Genomic DNA, 16,901 nt, shown 5'->3' on the forward strand with positions numbered 1-16,901 from the left:
CTTGAATCCTCTGGTCTCCCGCTGTCACTTAGTTTCGTTTTTGACGACTCACCAGTCGCCGACCGCCATGCGTATTATTGGACGCATTCACCAATGCAATTAGCGCTATTGCGGACCGCAACGCGTACAAAAATACGCGTTGCCGCATATCTACGCGTGCGGAATGCGTCAACGCGTATTTTTGTGTGCGTTGCGGTCCGCAATAGCGCTAATTGCATTGGTGAATGCGTCCAATAATACGCATGGCGGCTGGCGACTGGTGAGTCGTCAAAAACGAAACTAAGTGACAGCGGGGGACCAGAGGATTCCAGAGCGGCGCCGAGGGCACAGGACTGCTGCAGGGGGCTGGTAATAGCCCCAGGTAAGTAAAACTCTTTACTTCCCGTTCAGTTAAGGTTCCCTTTAAGGACCAGAGCCTTTTTTTCCATTCAGACCACTGCAGCTTTAACGGTTTATTGCTCAGTCATACAACCTACCACCTAAATGAATTTTACCTTCTTTTCTCGTCACTAATACAGCTTTCTTTTGGTGCTATTTGATTGCTGCTGCGAGTTTTACTTTTTATTATTTTCATCAAAAAAGACATGAATTTTGTCAAAAAATGACTTTTTTTTTACTTTCTGTGCTGACATTTTTCAAATAAAGTAAAATTTCCTATACATATGAGCGCGAAAGTTATTCTGCTACATGTCTTTAATTAAAAAAAAAACATTCAGTGTATATTTATTGGTTTGGGTAAAAGTTATAGCGTTTAGAAACTATGGTGCAAAAAGTGAATTTTCCCATTTTGAAGCATCTCCGACTTTTCTGAGCACCTGTCATGTTTCATGAGGTGCTAAAATTCCAGGATAGTATAAATAACCCCCAAATGACCCCATTTTGGAAAGAAGACATCCCAAAGTATTCACTGAGAGGCATGGTGAGTTCATAGATTTTATTTTTTGTCACAAGTTAGCAGAAAATGACACTTTGTGACAAAAAAAAAGTTTCCATTTCTTCTAACTTGCGAAAAAAAAAAATGAAATCTGCCACGGACTCACTATGCTCCTCTCTGAATACCTTGAAGTGTCTACTTTCCAAAATGGGGTAATTTGTGGGGTGTGTTTACTCAGTTAGGCTGCAAAAAAGTGCCACACGTGGTACTGCCATGCTCAGAAGAAGTAGTATAATGTGTTTTGTGGTGTATTTTTACATATACCCATGCTGGGTGGGAGAAATATCTCTGTAAATGACATGTATTAGATTTTTTTTACACACAGTTGTCCATTTACAGAGAGATTTCTCCCACCCAGCATGGGTATGTGTAAAAATACACCCCAAAACACATTATACTACTTCTCCTGAGTACGGCAATACGACATGTGACCTATTCACGGGTCATTTTGAGGCATTTGTTTTCTAGACTACTCCTCACGGTTTAGGGACCCTAAAATGCCAGGGCAGTATAGGAACGCCACAAGTGACCCCATTTTAGAAAGAAGACACCCCGAGGTATTCCGTTAGGTGTATGGTGAGTTCATAGAAGATCTTTTTTTTTGTCACAAGTTAGTGAAAAATGAAACTTTGTGAAAAAACAATAAAAATCAATTTCCGCTAACTTTTGACAAAAAATAAAATCTTCTATGAATGCTTCATACACCTAACAGAATACCTTGCGGTGTCTTTTTTCAAAAAAGGGGTCACTTGTGGAGTTCCTATACTGCCCTGGCATTTTACGGGCCCAAAACCGTGAGTAGTCTGGAAACCAAATGTCTCAAAGTGACTGTTCAGGGGTATAAGCATCTGCAAATTTTGATGGCAGGTGGCCTACGAGGGGGCGAATTTTGTGGAACCGGTCATAAGTAGGGTGGCCTCTTACATGACAGGTTGTATTGGTCCTGATCTGATGGATAGGAGTGCTAGGGGGGTGACAGGAGGTGATTGATGGGTGTCTCAGGGGGCGGTTAGAGGGGAAAATAGATGCAATCAATGCACTAGGGAGGTGATCGGAAGGGATTCTGAGGGGGATCTGAGGGTTTGGCTGAGTGATCAGGAGCCCACACGGGGCAAATTAGGGCCTGATTTGATGGGTAGGTGTATTAGGGGGTGACAGGTGGTGACAGGAGGTGATTGATGGGTGTCTCAAGGTGTGATTAGTGGGGGGAATAGATGCAAGCAATGCACTGGCGAGGTGATCAGGGCTGGGGTCTGAGGGCGTTCTGAAGGTGTGGGCAGGTGATTGGGTGCCCTGGGGGCAGATAGGGGTCTAATCTGATGGGTAGCAGTGACAGGGGCTGATTGATGGGTGATCAGTGGGTGATTAGATGGCAGAACAGATGTAAACAATGTACTTTGGAGGTGATCTGAGGGTAGGTCTAGGGCAATCTGATGGTGTGGATGGGTGATCAGATTGCCCACAAGGGGCAAGTTAGGGGCTGATTGATGGGTGGCAGTGACAGGGGGTGATTGATGGGTGGCAGTGACAGGGGGTGATTGATGGGAGATTGATAGGTGATCAGTGGGTTATTACAGGGAAGAACAGATGTAAATATTGCACTGGCTAATTGATAAGGGGGGGGTGGGGTCTGAGGGCAATCTGAGCGTGTGGGGCGGGTGATTGGGTGCCCGCAAGGGGCAGATTAGGGTCTATTCTGATGGGTAACAGTGATAGGGGGTGATTGATGGGTAATTAGTGGGTGTTTACAGGGGAGAACAGATGTAAACACTGCACTTGGGAGGTGATCTGATGTCGGATCTGCGGGCGATCTATTGCTTTGGGTTCGGTGATCAGATTGCCCGCAAGGGGTAGGTTAGCGGCTGATTGATGGGTGGCAGTGACAGGGGGTGATTGATGGGTGGCAGTGACAGGGGGTGATTGATGGGTGATTGATAGGTGATCAGTGGGTTATTACAGGGAAGAACAGATGTAAATAATGCACTGGCGAATTGATAAGGGGGGGGTCTGAGGGCAATCTGGGCGGGTGATTGGGTGCCCGCAAGGGGCAGATAGGGGTCTAATCTGATGGGTAGCAGTGACAGGGGTTGATGGGTAATTAGTGGGTGTTTAGGATAGAGAACAGATGTAAACACTGCACTTGGGAGGTGATCTGATGTCGGATCTGTGGGCGATCTATTGGTGTGGGTGAGTGATCAGATTGCCCGCAAGGGGCAGGTTAGGGGCTGATTGATGGGTGGCAGTGACAGGGGGTGATTGATGGGTGATTGACAGGTGATCAGGGGGGAGAGATGCATACAGTACATGGGGGGGGGGGGGTCTGGGGAGAATCTGAGGGGTGGGGGGGTGATCAGGAGTACCCATGGGGCAGTTTAGGGACAAAAAAAAAATAGCGTTGACCGATAGTGACAGGGAGTGATTGATGGGTGATTAGGGGGGTGATTGTGTGCAAACAGTGGTCTGGGGGGTGGGCAGGGGGGTGTCTGAGGGGTGCTGTGGGTGATCAGGGGGCAGGGGGGAGCAGATCAGTGTGTTTGGGTGCAGACTAGGGTGGCTGCAGCCTGCCCTGGTGGTCCCTCGGACACTGGGACCACCAGGGCAGGAGGCAGCCTGTATAATACACTTTGTAAACATTACAAAGCGTATTATATGCTTTCTATCCGGCGATCGGCGGGTTAACAACCCGCCGGCGGGTTGACGTCGCAGGTGGGCGGAGCCTATTGCCGGCGGATGCGCGCGATCCCCGGCAAAACAGTGCCCCAGGACCTGACTCCATTCTGCGTTACGCGGTCCTGGGGCTGCCACTTTGCCGCCACAATATGAAGTAGGCGGTCGGCAAGTGGTTAATCAGTAACACTGTTTACTCTGGAGGGGAATTCTGGGTTAGGCTGAACAAGTGAGGATATTTGCATTACTATTTTAAAGGGGAACTGAAGTAAGAGTTATATGAAGGCTGCCATATTTCCTTCTAATCAATACCAGTTGCTTGGCAGCCCTGTTGGTCTATTTCTCTGCAGTAGTATCTGAATAACACCAGAAACAAGCATGCAGCTAGTCTTGTCAGATCTGACATTAATGTCAGAAACCCCTGATCTGCTGCATGCTTGTTCAGGGGCTATGGCTAATAGTATTAGAGGCAGAGGATCAGCAGGAGGGCCTGGCAACTGGCATTGCTTAGATGGAAATAAATATGGCATCCTCCATATCCCTCTTACTTCAGTTGTCCTTTAAGATACAGATTCCAGGAGAACATTAACTACTTGCTGCTGAAGGGGCAGTTTATCTACACCCTGCAGGACATCACCTGAAGTCCCAGGGGCATAGATACTAGTCTTCGGGTTTCTATGCATGCGTGCCCATCAGCTGCCGTTACATGTCAGATTGGTGACTGAGAACATATGTTCCTAATGCCAATCTTAAGTGCCCGATTCATGAATAATTAGTGCTGTAGTGAACATCACTAATTATTCAAAAAAATTTAACTTTTCTTTTCCTTTTTAGCTTTGCCTTTTTGTGGCCAAAAATAATATTGCAGATACAAAAATAGAAATAAACAAATCCATTAACCCTTTCCGATAACCACTCCCCATGTGAACCAAAATAAGTGTGGAAAAAGACAGAATTTAAGAGAATACATAAATTGTTTTGTTTTTGTATATGTATGCCATGAGGGTGGTATTGTTTTTTTTTGCAAATTAAGGATTGCAGTTAATGCTGGGGTAAAGTGAAAAAAACAAACACAAAATGGAAAAAAATATACCCTTCTTTCCAAATAAAATATTCTCGCCATACCTTCCTTGTACTAGCAACATAATTTAAATGTTGTAATAACCAGGACAAATTGGCAAATAAAATGTGTGGGTTTTATCTACAGTCTTATGCTTTATTTTAAAACTATAGTAGCTGAAAACTAAGAAATAATGCATTTTTCAATTTTTTACTTACTGTATCATTCCTGTTAAAATGCATATAAAATAAATCATAGCAAAAAGTACCACCCAAATAAAGCCTAATTTGTGGCAAAAAAACCCCCAATGTATAGATCATTTAGGTGTGGTAAGTAGCAATAAAGTTATTGGCAAATGAAAAGGAAGAGCGATAAAATGTGAAAATTGCTCTGGTTCATAAGGGGAACCAGAGTGGTCAAGTAGTTAACCAAGAGGTTTTCTGTGCAACTACGTTTTGGATCTCTTTAATAAAGTTTTTTTGATACTGTAAGACGTTTCCTATAGCAATTTTCGCAAAGTCTGTATGTAAGGGAAACTGCTCCCCATCTGTGGGTGACAGACTATATATTATCTTCTTGCGCTCCCCAACCTTCTATTTTGTGTCAATAGTTAAAGCAGTTTCTATTAAGTTACTTGATCTTAGTGTAAAAACAGTGCTGTTCTATGTCCATGTTCTTTTGACTGTAACTCCACTTTAATTGGTTGCCTAACTTAAGGAAGCAAACTGATTTGTTTATTTTATTTTAACTGCGGTTATGTCATCTTGCAGATTTGAATATCTTTTTAATTTTGACAACACTTTTGAAATACATGACGACATAGAAGTACTAAAACGAATGGGCATGGCTTGTGGGCTGGAGTCTGGCAACTGTTCAGCAGAAGATTTAAAGCTGGCACGGAGCTTAGTGCCAAAGGCTTTGGAACCATACGTAACAGGTTTGTGGTGTGGGGTTTTGTTTTTGTTTTGTTTTTTGCTTTAGCACAACCCCTGTATAGGTATATGAATGAAAGGCATGCTTTTTGGGAAAAAAGGAATGGAAGCTATTTATTCCCTTTTAGGCTTCTTTCCCACCAGGACGTTGCGGTTTAGGGGACGTTATAGGTCGCATAACGTGCCCCTAACGCAACGCCTGGTGGTGTTGGAGGACGCTACCTAGAGCTATGTTATGCAGCTCTTGGTGCGCCTTTTGTGTCCTATGCGCTGCGGAGACCACGTAATCGGAGCACTCTGCATCACCTGGTCCCGCCAGCCAATCAGCGGCCACTCCAGGAAGTAAACACTGCAGTGCAGTGAATATTAAGTAGCCATGTGGCTGGCTACAATAGCGGACTCTCCCCGCCTCCTCTCTGGCCCAAACATAAAAAAAACATAACTACATGCTAAGGCAGCTAAAACCGCGTAGAACGCATAGCATGCTGCACTTTATTTGAACGTGCAGCGTTACAATGTAATGCAACGTGGGCACTGTGAACAGCCTATTGATTTTACATTACTGTGAGTTGGGCTGCGTTACAGGCTGCACTAACGTGCGCCTGTAACGGCCCACTGTGAAAGCAGCCTTAAGCAATACCAGTTGCCTGGCTAGCCTACTGATCCTCTGCCTCTAATACTTTTAGCCATAGACTCTGAACAAGCATATGCATTATTGTCAGATCTGGCAATATTAGCTGTATGCTTGTTTCAGGTGATATTCAAGTATATATATATATAATATATATATTAAAATTTTCAGGTTTTTTTGTGTGTCCCTTTATGTTGTGCCCATTTGTTGGTGTGCAGTCAAATTGGGATGTAGTAGCTGTTGCACTAAGCTGCGGTTTGGAATTGAGGTCCACTCATAAAGGGAATTTAGTGTGTAAATGTCTGGTTGATTTAAAAAAAAATAAAAAAACAAACTGTGCTTTACCTCTATGTATTGTATGTATAACATAGTACTGTATGGATTTTGAGGGTTTTCTTTCCAAAAAGGAATGTATGTTTCTAGTAAATTGTGACAACACAAAAGCAGTTTTTGTAATATGGTTTTACATGAATAAAAATGGCTAAAGTGCATAGAACTGAGCTGTATTTACATGAAAATGTCCTCTTATCATTTCAGATCCTTTATCATTATTTGACTTTACCTTTATATACTTTACTGATTTTTCAGTTAATATTGCTTTCCTCCAACAGAAATGGCTCAGGGATCAATCAGCAGTGTGTATGTCTCATCAACGTCGGGTTCTGTGTCAAATGGTCGCAGATTTTCAGCCAGGTATTGATTTGACTGAAAATGTTAGTTTTTCTTTTCTGCTTTTGCTGCTGTTTGTTTTGCTATAGAAAATATTCTTATCGGTCATTTATGGTAGCAAAGTAGGCTTCAATTGAACTTTATTAGTGGCTAGAATTTCCATGTTTAACTTTATTATATCCCCTCATTTATTTTCCCATTGACCAATGTCATTAACCCCTCTTGGAGTTATGATTCTTTCCGTTTTTTAGGGTCTAAAAGTAGTGCAATTTTTTAGCACCCTTTCGGACCCTAAAACCTGGAAAAAATCATGCTGCCAGGGAGATCTGCAGCAGTTCCACAAGCACTCACCTCCCTGGCTCCAGCGATGCATTTATGCCTCCATCCTCCGGGTGGCGCTGCCACTCTAAAGTGAGATTGCCGGCTGTCGTCATGACAACAGCAGGCGATCTCACCAGGATGAAGCAGAGCCTCAGAGGAACAGAAAAATAGTGGCCGACCGTCGGTATCCCCTGGGAGGTATGATGACACACTCGCTGCACACATTGCGTTGCACACAGCCTCCGGCAGCTACCCAGAGCACAGGTGGGAATTACCGCTCTGAGCTGTGGTTTTCCACCCTGACCGTAGCTCAGGATTACAGCCTAGGAGGTAAATTTGGGAAGTACGAGGAAATATTTTCAAGGCAATGTAGAAACACTTAAAAGGGCACGCTAGCCAAATTTCGGCTACTGTATTAACCCTAGTAGCATGTTTCTGATAGGAAGAGAATCCCAATAGCCTAAATTTCGCTACTGTGCCACTGTAACCAGCTCCCGATCTGGCGATGGGAGCGTGGCTTTTGGGGGACTGCCTAACGCCAATTGGCGTCAGTGCCGTGGGCAGGATTAGCAGGGAACGCACACTCGTTTCCTGCTAGTAAACAAAGTGGGGATCCGTCATTAGCCTGCCAGCCGCCATCAGAGCTAGCAGCCCGAAATTAAAAAAAGGAAATAAACCTGTACAGTGCTGCAATCTAGCGCAGCGCTGTACAGAGGACAGCCCTGTCACTTAAAGGGAACCTAAACTGAGGAGGATATGGATTTTTCTTTTTAAAATAATACCAGTTACCTGACTCTCCTGCTGATCCTGTGTCTCTAATACTTACAGCCACAGCCCCTCAACAAGGATGCAGATCAGGTGCTCTGACTGAAGTCAGACTGGATTAGCTGCATGCTGGTTTCAGGAGTGTGATACAGCCACTACTGCAGCCAAAGAGGTCAGCAGGACTGCCAGGCAACTGGTATTGTTTCAAAGGAAACATCGATATGCCTCTCAGTTAAAGGAGTCATCAGGGGTTTCAAATGAAAATAAGTGCTAGTTACCCGGGGCTTCTTTCAGCCCCAAGCTCCCAGCCTGTTCCTTGCTGCCGCTCTGCGATGAGCCGTTCGCCGCCTCTCCCTCTCGGTCCCCGGCGATGAGGTCAGGCCGACCTAGAGGTCGGCCTGTACTGCACCTGCGCGAGCGGCGCTGTCAATCACCACCACGTGGACCGGAGCGTACTGCACAGGGCGCAGAACGCTCCGGTCCACGTGGCGGTGATTGACAGCGCCGCTTGCGCAGACGCAGTACACTCCAGGTTGGCCTGACCTCATCGTCGGGGACCGGGAGGGAGAGGCGGCGAACGGCTCACCGCAGAGCTGCAGCGAGGGACAGGCTGGGAGCTTGGGGCTGGAAGAAGCCCTGTGTAAGTAGCACTTCTTTTCATTTGAAACCCTTGATGGCTCCTTTAAGGTTCCCTTTAACTGTCCCTCCTAAAGGCTCCCATTTTAATCACTACATAGGCTGATGCTTATGTATGTGTAGTGTATGGATCGCAGTCTAGGGCCAATTAGGGGGGAATTAAAAGAAATAGGGATTTTATTTAAAATAATTGTAATTAATAAAAAAAAATGCAGCAGCAATCAGAGACCACAAAAAGAGAGCTCTGTTAGTGCCAAGAAAAGAAGGTAAAATTAATTTGGGTGGTAAGTTGTATGACAAGCAATAAATTGTTAAAGTGGCGAAGTGCTGAATTGTAAAAAATGGCCTGGTCACTAGGGGGGTGTAAACTTGTGGACCTCAAGAGGTTAAAGATAAGGGAACTTTAGTTCAAAAGATTTTTATTTGAAAGAAATCAAGCCATCAATCATACAAAGTATACAAAACAGTAGCTAATGGTAGCAACTGGATAAGGGAACTGTATGTTTTTGCCAATCCAGAGAAGAAGAAAAAGATTTAAGACGCCTAAAGTCAGAGGGATATGGAGGCTGCCATATTTATTTCCTTTTAAACGTTACCAGTTGCCTGCAAGCCCAGCTTATCTCTTTGGCTGCAGTATTGTCTGAATCACATACCTGAAACAAGCAAGCCGCTAATCCAGTCAGACTTCTGATCTGAATGCTTGTTCAGGGTCTATGGCTAACAATATTAGAGGCAGAGGATAAGCAGGACAGCCAGGCAATGTGCATTGTTTAAAAGGAAATAACTGGCAGCTTCCATAACTTCAGGTGTGCTTTGATGGCAGCACATTTTGTTTTGCGGTTTACCTGGCCTTTCTGCTGGCATTTAGATGGTAACAGATGCAGGAGGTGGGGCTCTGGATGCAGAAACGCAACAGTGAGAATAAATGCTTCGCTTGATGCTCAGAGGAATTTCAGGCAATAACCTGTTGCATCCATGTAGGTGCAGTAAAGTTGCATTAAGATTGCTACTTTCCTCTGCTGTTATTTTGTATGTTTATGCTGATTTGTGAATAAAATAAATGTAACCACATTTCCAATTATTGGTTGACAATGGTAATTGGTGTCTGGGAATTTACTCTGTCAAGTGAACACCAGACGAACTGTTAAGGTACCCATACACTTAAACGATTTCCTGCCGATATACAGCAAATTTGATCACTGTTATCAAATCTGCTGTGAAATTGTTACGCAAATGTTGACAGATTTCCACCCGAAATCGTTCGATTCCGTCGATCTGTCCAGGGGGGGAAATTTAGCTTGATCGCCAGCAGGTCGGGAGCACATCATTAGCGGCGTTAAATACGGCAACGACCAATGCAGCATAGCGGCAGCAATGTCCTGTCCGGGCTGGCGCTAGTCCCCAGGTCCCTGCAGTCTCTCACTTCTTCCAGCGTCTTCTCCGTCTTCACTTCCTGTCCCGTCCTGTGAGAGGGCGAAGTTCAAACAGTAGAAGGCGCTCTACTGTTTATATTTTCCTGGTCAGAGGGGACAGGAAGTAAAGATGGAGGACAGTGAAAGAAGTGAGACACTCACGCCAGTGGACAGGTAATGTATAGAGGCTGGTTGGGGGGAGTAGGAGCAGAGAGGCAGGCTGTAGTTCCACAGGTTGTGAATCCATTTCATGCTGAAATCTATTCAAAATCTGCAGTGTATGGGCAACCAATAGATCCCTCTGTGATCAAATTAGATCAGATAGGGATCTATCGGTTGGTCGATCTGGTGGCAATCGACCAGTGTATGGCTGCCTTAAATGGTCAGCCACTGAGATACTGTGTGACCAGCTGGCTGTTAGAAGTTATCAGTCACCAGTAGTGATAATGAAAAGTACAGATTAGCATTTAAAGAGGAACTGTCAGCCAAAAACACATATATAAGTAGATCAATACATGCTTTACTTACAAAACATGTATTGCACTGTCCACCTTTTGATTTTAGTGATTTTTCTATAGTGTAAAAAAAAAAGCCTTTTTAGGATTTTCCATTTTGACTGTGTCTATCTTGAAGCCAATCCTGACATCATTTCCTCCCTTACTCTGTCTGAGTATCATTGGCCGCCCTCCTTCCAGTTTTTAGACACTCCCATCCAGCTCTGCAGTAGAAAGTGCATTGTCTCAACATGAGACATATTGGCCAATCAAAGGGGAAACCGTGAGGAAAGGAGGCTTCAGCTAATCAGGCTGCATTAGTGATGTCTGAGGGGAAAGTAAAGAAGAAAACAAGACAAGCCATAATGCCCTGCAACTTCCTTTGTGCGGTAAATTTACCAAATAAGAGCCAGGGAAACTGGGGAATGATGTTTTATGGTGAAGAAAAGGGCCCATTCACACTAGAGCGTTTTACCAGCGATTTCAGCAAAACGCTCAAACGCTAGCGTTTTTTAAAGCGCTAGTGCTTTAAAACCCCATGGGCCCATTTTTACTTGGGCGATTTGCATTAATCGCTGGCGATTCACGCAAATCGCCAAACGCGTAGCCTGTACCATTTTCAGGCGATTTCCTGGCAATCGCGATTCAGTGCTATAGAAGCGCTAAACGCGATCGCTAAGCGAAAAATCGCCGCAGTGTCAAGTGATTTTTTTTTCCGCGTGTAATCGCGGAAAAATCACTCCTGCAAAACGCCAGCAGTAATCGCCTGCGTTTTGCGCTTTTAAGTGTGAATGGGGCCCAAGAGTGATTTTTAGCTTTTGGATTGCCTGGTTAGTATCCTTATTACTTGTTTTCCAGATTAAAAAAAAGAATTTATTTGATGCCTGACAGTTACACTTTAAATGACAGTTTTGTATAGAACAGTGCTGACCACCTTCAGTCCTCGAGGGCCTCACACATTTTTTTGAGCAGCTCAAATTAATTGATGGCATTAAACCAGGAAAAGGTGTTTATTATTAGATTATTAAGTAGGACACATCTCTCCATTTCTCAGTCCATCTTAAACACTGGCACAACTGTGACCCTCAAGGACTGGAGCTTAGCCCTGGTATAGAAGGCTGCATTGTCCTTTGACATCAGTGCTAATATAGCATGGTAATGGATAGATTCCCTCAATATGTCCAGTGATTAGTTGGTTTCCGATCTGATAAAGGCTTTGTTTTCACAGTTAGAGTAGGTTCACACTTATTTAAAAAAACGCATCCGTGGCTCTGTTTTGGGGCCCGGACCAAAACTGGAGCCATAGATACTAATGTTAAAAATAGCAGCAGTCTTGACTCCCTTTCAAAACGGATCCGTGTGCGTTCCAGGGGATCCGTTTAAAAAAAACTGAACAGACGGTCCAGATTTGCAGGATTTTCACTGACCCCGGATACATGGAGAGGTAGTGGAAACCTATACAAAAACAGACCTCCCTCTACTGTACACAGGCATCTTTGGACACAGAAAATGATCCGTTTTCTGTGTCCCAGCCATGTCTGTGGGTGGGGAGTGGGCTGCCATAATGAAGGGCGTAGCCTGCAGGAAAGGAGGCAGCGGGCGCAGTGGCGCGGAGGGGGGTTGCCCCCCTCCCTCATCTGGTTCCCCCCTTCCCTGCTCCCCCCTCCAGCTAGTTTCTTTTAAAAATCAATGTATAAGCAAGCGACGAGCAGGGAACTTACTCACTTCCTTGCGTTTCACCGCTTGCCATGTCACTTTCTGCAATGCCACCCAATGAAGTACAGAGGGTGGCATTGCAGGAAGTGACGGTGAGCGGCAGAACGCAAAGAAGTTCCCTGCTCGCCGCTTGCTCCTACATTGATTTTAAAATGTTTGAAAGAAACTAGTTGGAGCGGTAGCGCAGAAGGGGGGACCCAGGTGAGGGAGGGAGGGCTGACCCCCCTCCCCGCCACTGTGCCCACTGCCCCCTTCCTGCCTGCTACCCCTTCCAGCATGGCTGGCCCACCCACCAACAGCCAGGGCTTGGGGATAAGTTTCCACGGACTGAAAACCTAGGCTGCAAACAGGACCTTTTTAAAGAAAACCTGGGAGAGAAAAAATAGTTTACAAAAACTGATCCATTTGAAACGGATCCGATCTGCAACTGGACAAGTGTGGACCTAGCATTAGTGTGAATAAGTTCCCCGACATAGCTTACTGTAAGGAACGAACAACTTGGCCTTTGACCCTTCCTGAGCCAGTATTTGGTATTAGAAAAGGGTGAATGCATTCTCAGTAGTACAGAGCCAGGAGTCTAGTAAAGCATTAGTAGAAAACACCTGCTCCACCATCTGACCCCCACCCCTTTTTTATCTTCCTTTCTTCTTAATTTAATTTCGGAAATCCGCTTTTAACAGGGTTTGCTGTTCCAGTGCGATACTACTCTTTAATATATTGCAATATTTTTCTTTTGTAGTGATTTAACAGCAGATGGAATGCAAGCAACTAGCTCTAATGGATCGCAGTATAGCAGCTCTAGAGTGGAGACACCTGTATCTTACGTTGGGGAAGATGATGAGGATGAGGATGATGACTTTAATGAAAATGATGATGATGACTAATGTACTGAAATTTGTATTCAGTAAACAAAAATCAGGAACTTATCTATTTTTTTTCCTTCCCTGACAAAGATCCTCTGCTAAGGAAACTTAATGATGAGACATTTGGTTCTAACCAAGCATTTTTTTTTATATTTCTGCTGTGGATGTTTGACTATAGTATTTTATTCACTGGGTTGCCCAACACTTTTTTTTTTTTTTTTTGCCTCATGATTTTGCAATACTAAACAATGTACTTTACATTATTATAAAAAAAAATAAAATGATATACAAATATGTAAAATGAAATGGGTTCATAAAATCTGCTTTTATTTGGATGAATAATGTGGGTTATAAGTATGGTTTAATGAAATCATGCTATATCCAAAGAGCTCTCTCCGATTTCCCCCCAGCCCCCCAATCTTGAAATGATCTTAAGTTGCCAGTTTTTAATGCTTTTTATTGTATATTTTGGGAAAAGTAAAACATTTTCTGGCAAAGATTTTTTTTTCCTGCAATGCTGGTGCAGCTATGTGAAATGTCTTAAAGGTTGCTATATACAGTACATATAAATATATATAAATATCGCTTATAGTATAATTTACCTGAATTCTTCCAGGTAATCTTTTGATTTTTTTTTTATTATTCTGTAGTTTACATAGTTATCATTTAAATGTGTTCTGAAGCAAATGTTTTGTATTTGTTTCCTAAACAACGCCTTGTAATCTATTATGATGTTGAAAGAAATTATAGTTTTAACATCCCCCCCTCCCCCCCCTTCCACTCAAAGTTTGTGAATCATTTTTAGCAGTTCATATTTTTTATATTTTAAGGCAAGCTGTAGTTTCAAATAAAATTATTCTCAAGAAAATAAACTGCACAAATGCTGTCAGCTGCCTACTGAAAAAAATATTCTTTTTATTGGAGCATACATACACTTATGTACGTTTATTAACTATACAGAGACCTATAAATGATTTGTTTAACTTGGCACTGTTAGTTTTTATTAATAAAAAGTGCATGGGCATTAAAAAGGTTTCTAATGCAATTCTGTTAGTCACCCCTGGGGAAAAAGATGTGTGTAAACAAAACAAAAATGAAAACTTGTATACTAACACCAGGGACAAGGAATCCTTATTTCTCCATCCAGAGTGGCAGGAGAATGTAATGGTTAAGGGCCTCTGACACCGTCGACCTGGGTTCGAATCTCTGCTCTTCCTGTTTAGTAAGAAGTCCTTGGGCAAGGCTCGCTAACACTGCTACTACCTACTGAGCGTGCCCTAGTGGCTGCAGCTCAAGCCCTTTGAGTCTGCGAAGAGAAAAGCGCAATGTAATTATTTGTCTTGTCCAACTGTCCCTCTCAAAATCCTCTGAAGCTTCAGGAGCGCATCAGAGATGAATTACAAAGTGTATCCGAGGCGAACCTCGGGTACAACAAGAAAGCAGAGTGAAGCCTCTGGATCTCATAGAGCAGGCAGAGTGAACCTATGGCTCGGGAACCAGATGTGGCTCTTTTGATGGCTACATCTGGCTGTACTGCTGTACCGTGCACTACGAACTTACTCGCGTTCTCCCCCCCCGCCCCCCAAACTAACAGTTGCTCCAATTGTCCCAGCCTGGACCCTGTCCGGTCCAGTGACTTTGTAGGATGAGATCCCCGCACTTTGATTGGCCGAATAGGCTGCCTGTCACTTGACAGGCAGCCTGTTGGGCCAAAGTGCAGGGATCTCATCCTACAAAGTGAATCCACCCCCAAGTCAGTTAGTTAATTGTACAGGTGTTTCTCCTCTATTGCTCTCGTGGAAATTGTTGGTGTTGCTGAAATCCAAGAGAAGCTGAAGATGTCTGACAATTCCGCTGCCCAGTGGATCAACTATACACATCACCATAGCAACAGGGACGTGAGCCCTCTGCTGGGCATTGGCACTGCCCCAGTTTGAAAAATATTGTATGGCTCTCACGGAAATACATTTTAAAATATGTGGCATTTATGGCTCTCTCAGCCAAAAAGGTTCCTGACCCCTGTTATAGAGGCTTCGCATATCATCCTTTGGTTCTCTTTTAACCAGTTCGGCCTATCTGGACGAGCTTCCTCGTCCAGATAGGCACTGGTGCTGCCGCCGGCTCGTGCGCGCGATCGGGCGCGCCCCCGCTGCCCGCCCCCGCGCGCGCTCCCGCTGCCCGCCGCTAGCCCCCCGATCAGTGAATGGGAATATAATTCCCATTCACCGATCTAACTTCCCCGCAGAAATACCGACGCTTTCTCTCCAGAGAGCGCGGTATTTCTGCCCCCAGGAAACAACTCCTCAGCATTTTAGTTCCTAGATGCGAGCTGGTTCGCATCTAGGACTTTTTTCACTGTGGCCATCTTGTGGCCAAATAGTAAACTGCACCCACATACATTTTTGATTAAAAAAAAAACATTATTTTACATTTAAAATTAGCAGTTTCCCTCCCACACCAAAAATTACCCACATACACTTTTTTTATTAAAAAAAAAAAAAAAAAACAATTAAAAAAACAAACAAAAACAACATAAATAGTTACCCAAGGGTCTGAACTTTTTAAATATGCATGTCAAGAGAATATGTTATTATATTATTTAAAATTATAAGCTTATAAATAGTGATGGACGCAAATTGAAAAAATGCACCTTTATTTCTAAATGAAATATCGGCACCATAAATTGTGATAGGGACATCGTTTAAATGGTGTAATAACCGGGACAGATGGGCAAATAAAATACATGCGTTTTAATTACGGTAGCGTATATTAATTTCAAACTATAATGGCCAAAAACTGAGAAATAATGAATTTCTTCAGTTTTTTTCTTATTCTTCCTGTTAAAATGCATTTACAGTAAAGTGGCTCTTAGCAAAATGTATCACCCACAGAAAGCCTAATTGGTGGCGGAAAAAACAAGCTATAGATCAATTCATTGTGATAAGTAGCAATAAAGTTATAGGCGAATGAATGGGAGGTGAACGTTGCTCGGATGCATGAGATTTTCGGCACTGCGGCGCTGAACCGGTTAAGTATTTTGTTTAAAGCTTTACAAGTCTGTTATCTTGAGTATAAATGACGCTTGTGGATGGCACTGAATTATGATAGAGGTAGAGATTGTAATAAAGGGGTTTGCATAATGTTTATAAATGTTTTCTATCAAGTTTATAAATGTTTTCTATCATTTGATTTACACAAAAACAGATGCATCAACTGATTCTTTAATCCTGAAGCGGCTCCACTGAGTATGGGGTATTCACACTTTTCTCATCATACATAATGAGTTAAAGCGGACCCAAACCAAAAATGTTTTTAATTCAAAATATTTAGTTGCACCACACTGACACATACAAAGATAAATAAACACTCCTTCAAGCCTATGGGCATTTCAGTGCATGCTTTTCACCCTTCTATTTGCATAACTAGGGTTACACAGGGGGCAGCCACTAGCAATTCCTCCTTTGCCGGACACCACCTACTCCACCAGTTTGCCGGATTCTGTCCCGGCAATATGAAAGGAAGGGAGGGGCTCCTCCAATAAATGTAAAATATTGTATATTTGTCATCATGCAGCTGAAAAAAGGCTGCTATTTATTATTATAATTTAGAAAATAGATTTTATTTCTGAAATCTTGTATTTTTAATTTGGGTCCACTTTAATAGTTCAGGTCTCTGCCCTTTGTGAAATGTTTGTAGTATTCGTATTTATAGTGTATTTAATGGAATTTTCTGATGTGCCCTATGGAGCTATTATTTTATCTTACTACTTTGCACTGTTGCATCAGCTGATGGGTCCTCTGT

General features: G+C 43.3%; 1 protein-coding gene across 2 annotated transcripts in view; it reads left to right on the forward strand.

The window, feature by feature from the left end:
• The window catches only part of TFDP1 (transcription factor Dp-1), a 116,235-nt gene extending 101,763 nt beyond the window's left edge, over window positions 1-14,472 (forward strand). The window contains exons 10-12 of one of the 2 annotated variants that reach the window (XM_068268103.1): window positions 5,432-5,598; window positions 6,836-6,917; window positions 12,977-14,472. In XM_068268103.1, coding sequence (XP_068124204.1) covers window positions 5,432-5,598; window positions 6,836-6,917; window positions 12,977-13,121 — 394 coding nt within the window. In that variant the 3' untranslated portion in view covers window positions 13,122-14,472. The remainder of the gene's footprint in view (window positions 1-5,431; window positions 5,599-6,835; window positions 6,918-12,976) is intronic. The other variant, XM_068268102.1, reaches the window with a different exon arrangement.
• The last annotated feature ends 2,429 nt before the right edge of the window (window positions 14,473-16,901 follow it).

This window comes from Hyperolius riggenbachi, chromosome 2, assembly GCF_040937935.1.
Source record: "Hyperolius riggenbachi isolate aHypRig1 chromosome 2, aHypRig1.pri, whole genome shotgun sequence".
Classification (NCBI taxonomy): domain Eukaryota; kingdom Metazoa; phylum Chordata; class Amphibia; order Anura; family Hyperoliidae; genus Hyperolius; species Hyperolius riggenbachi.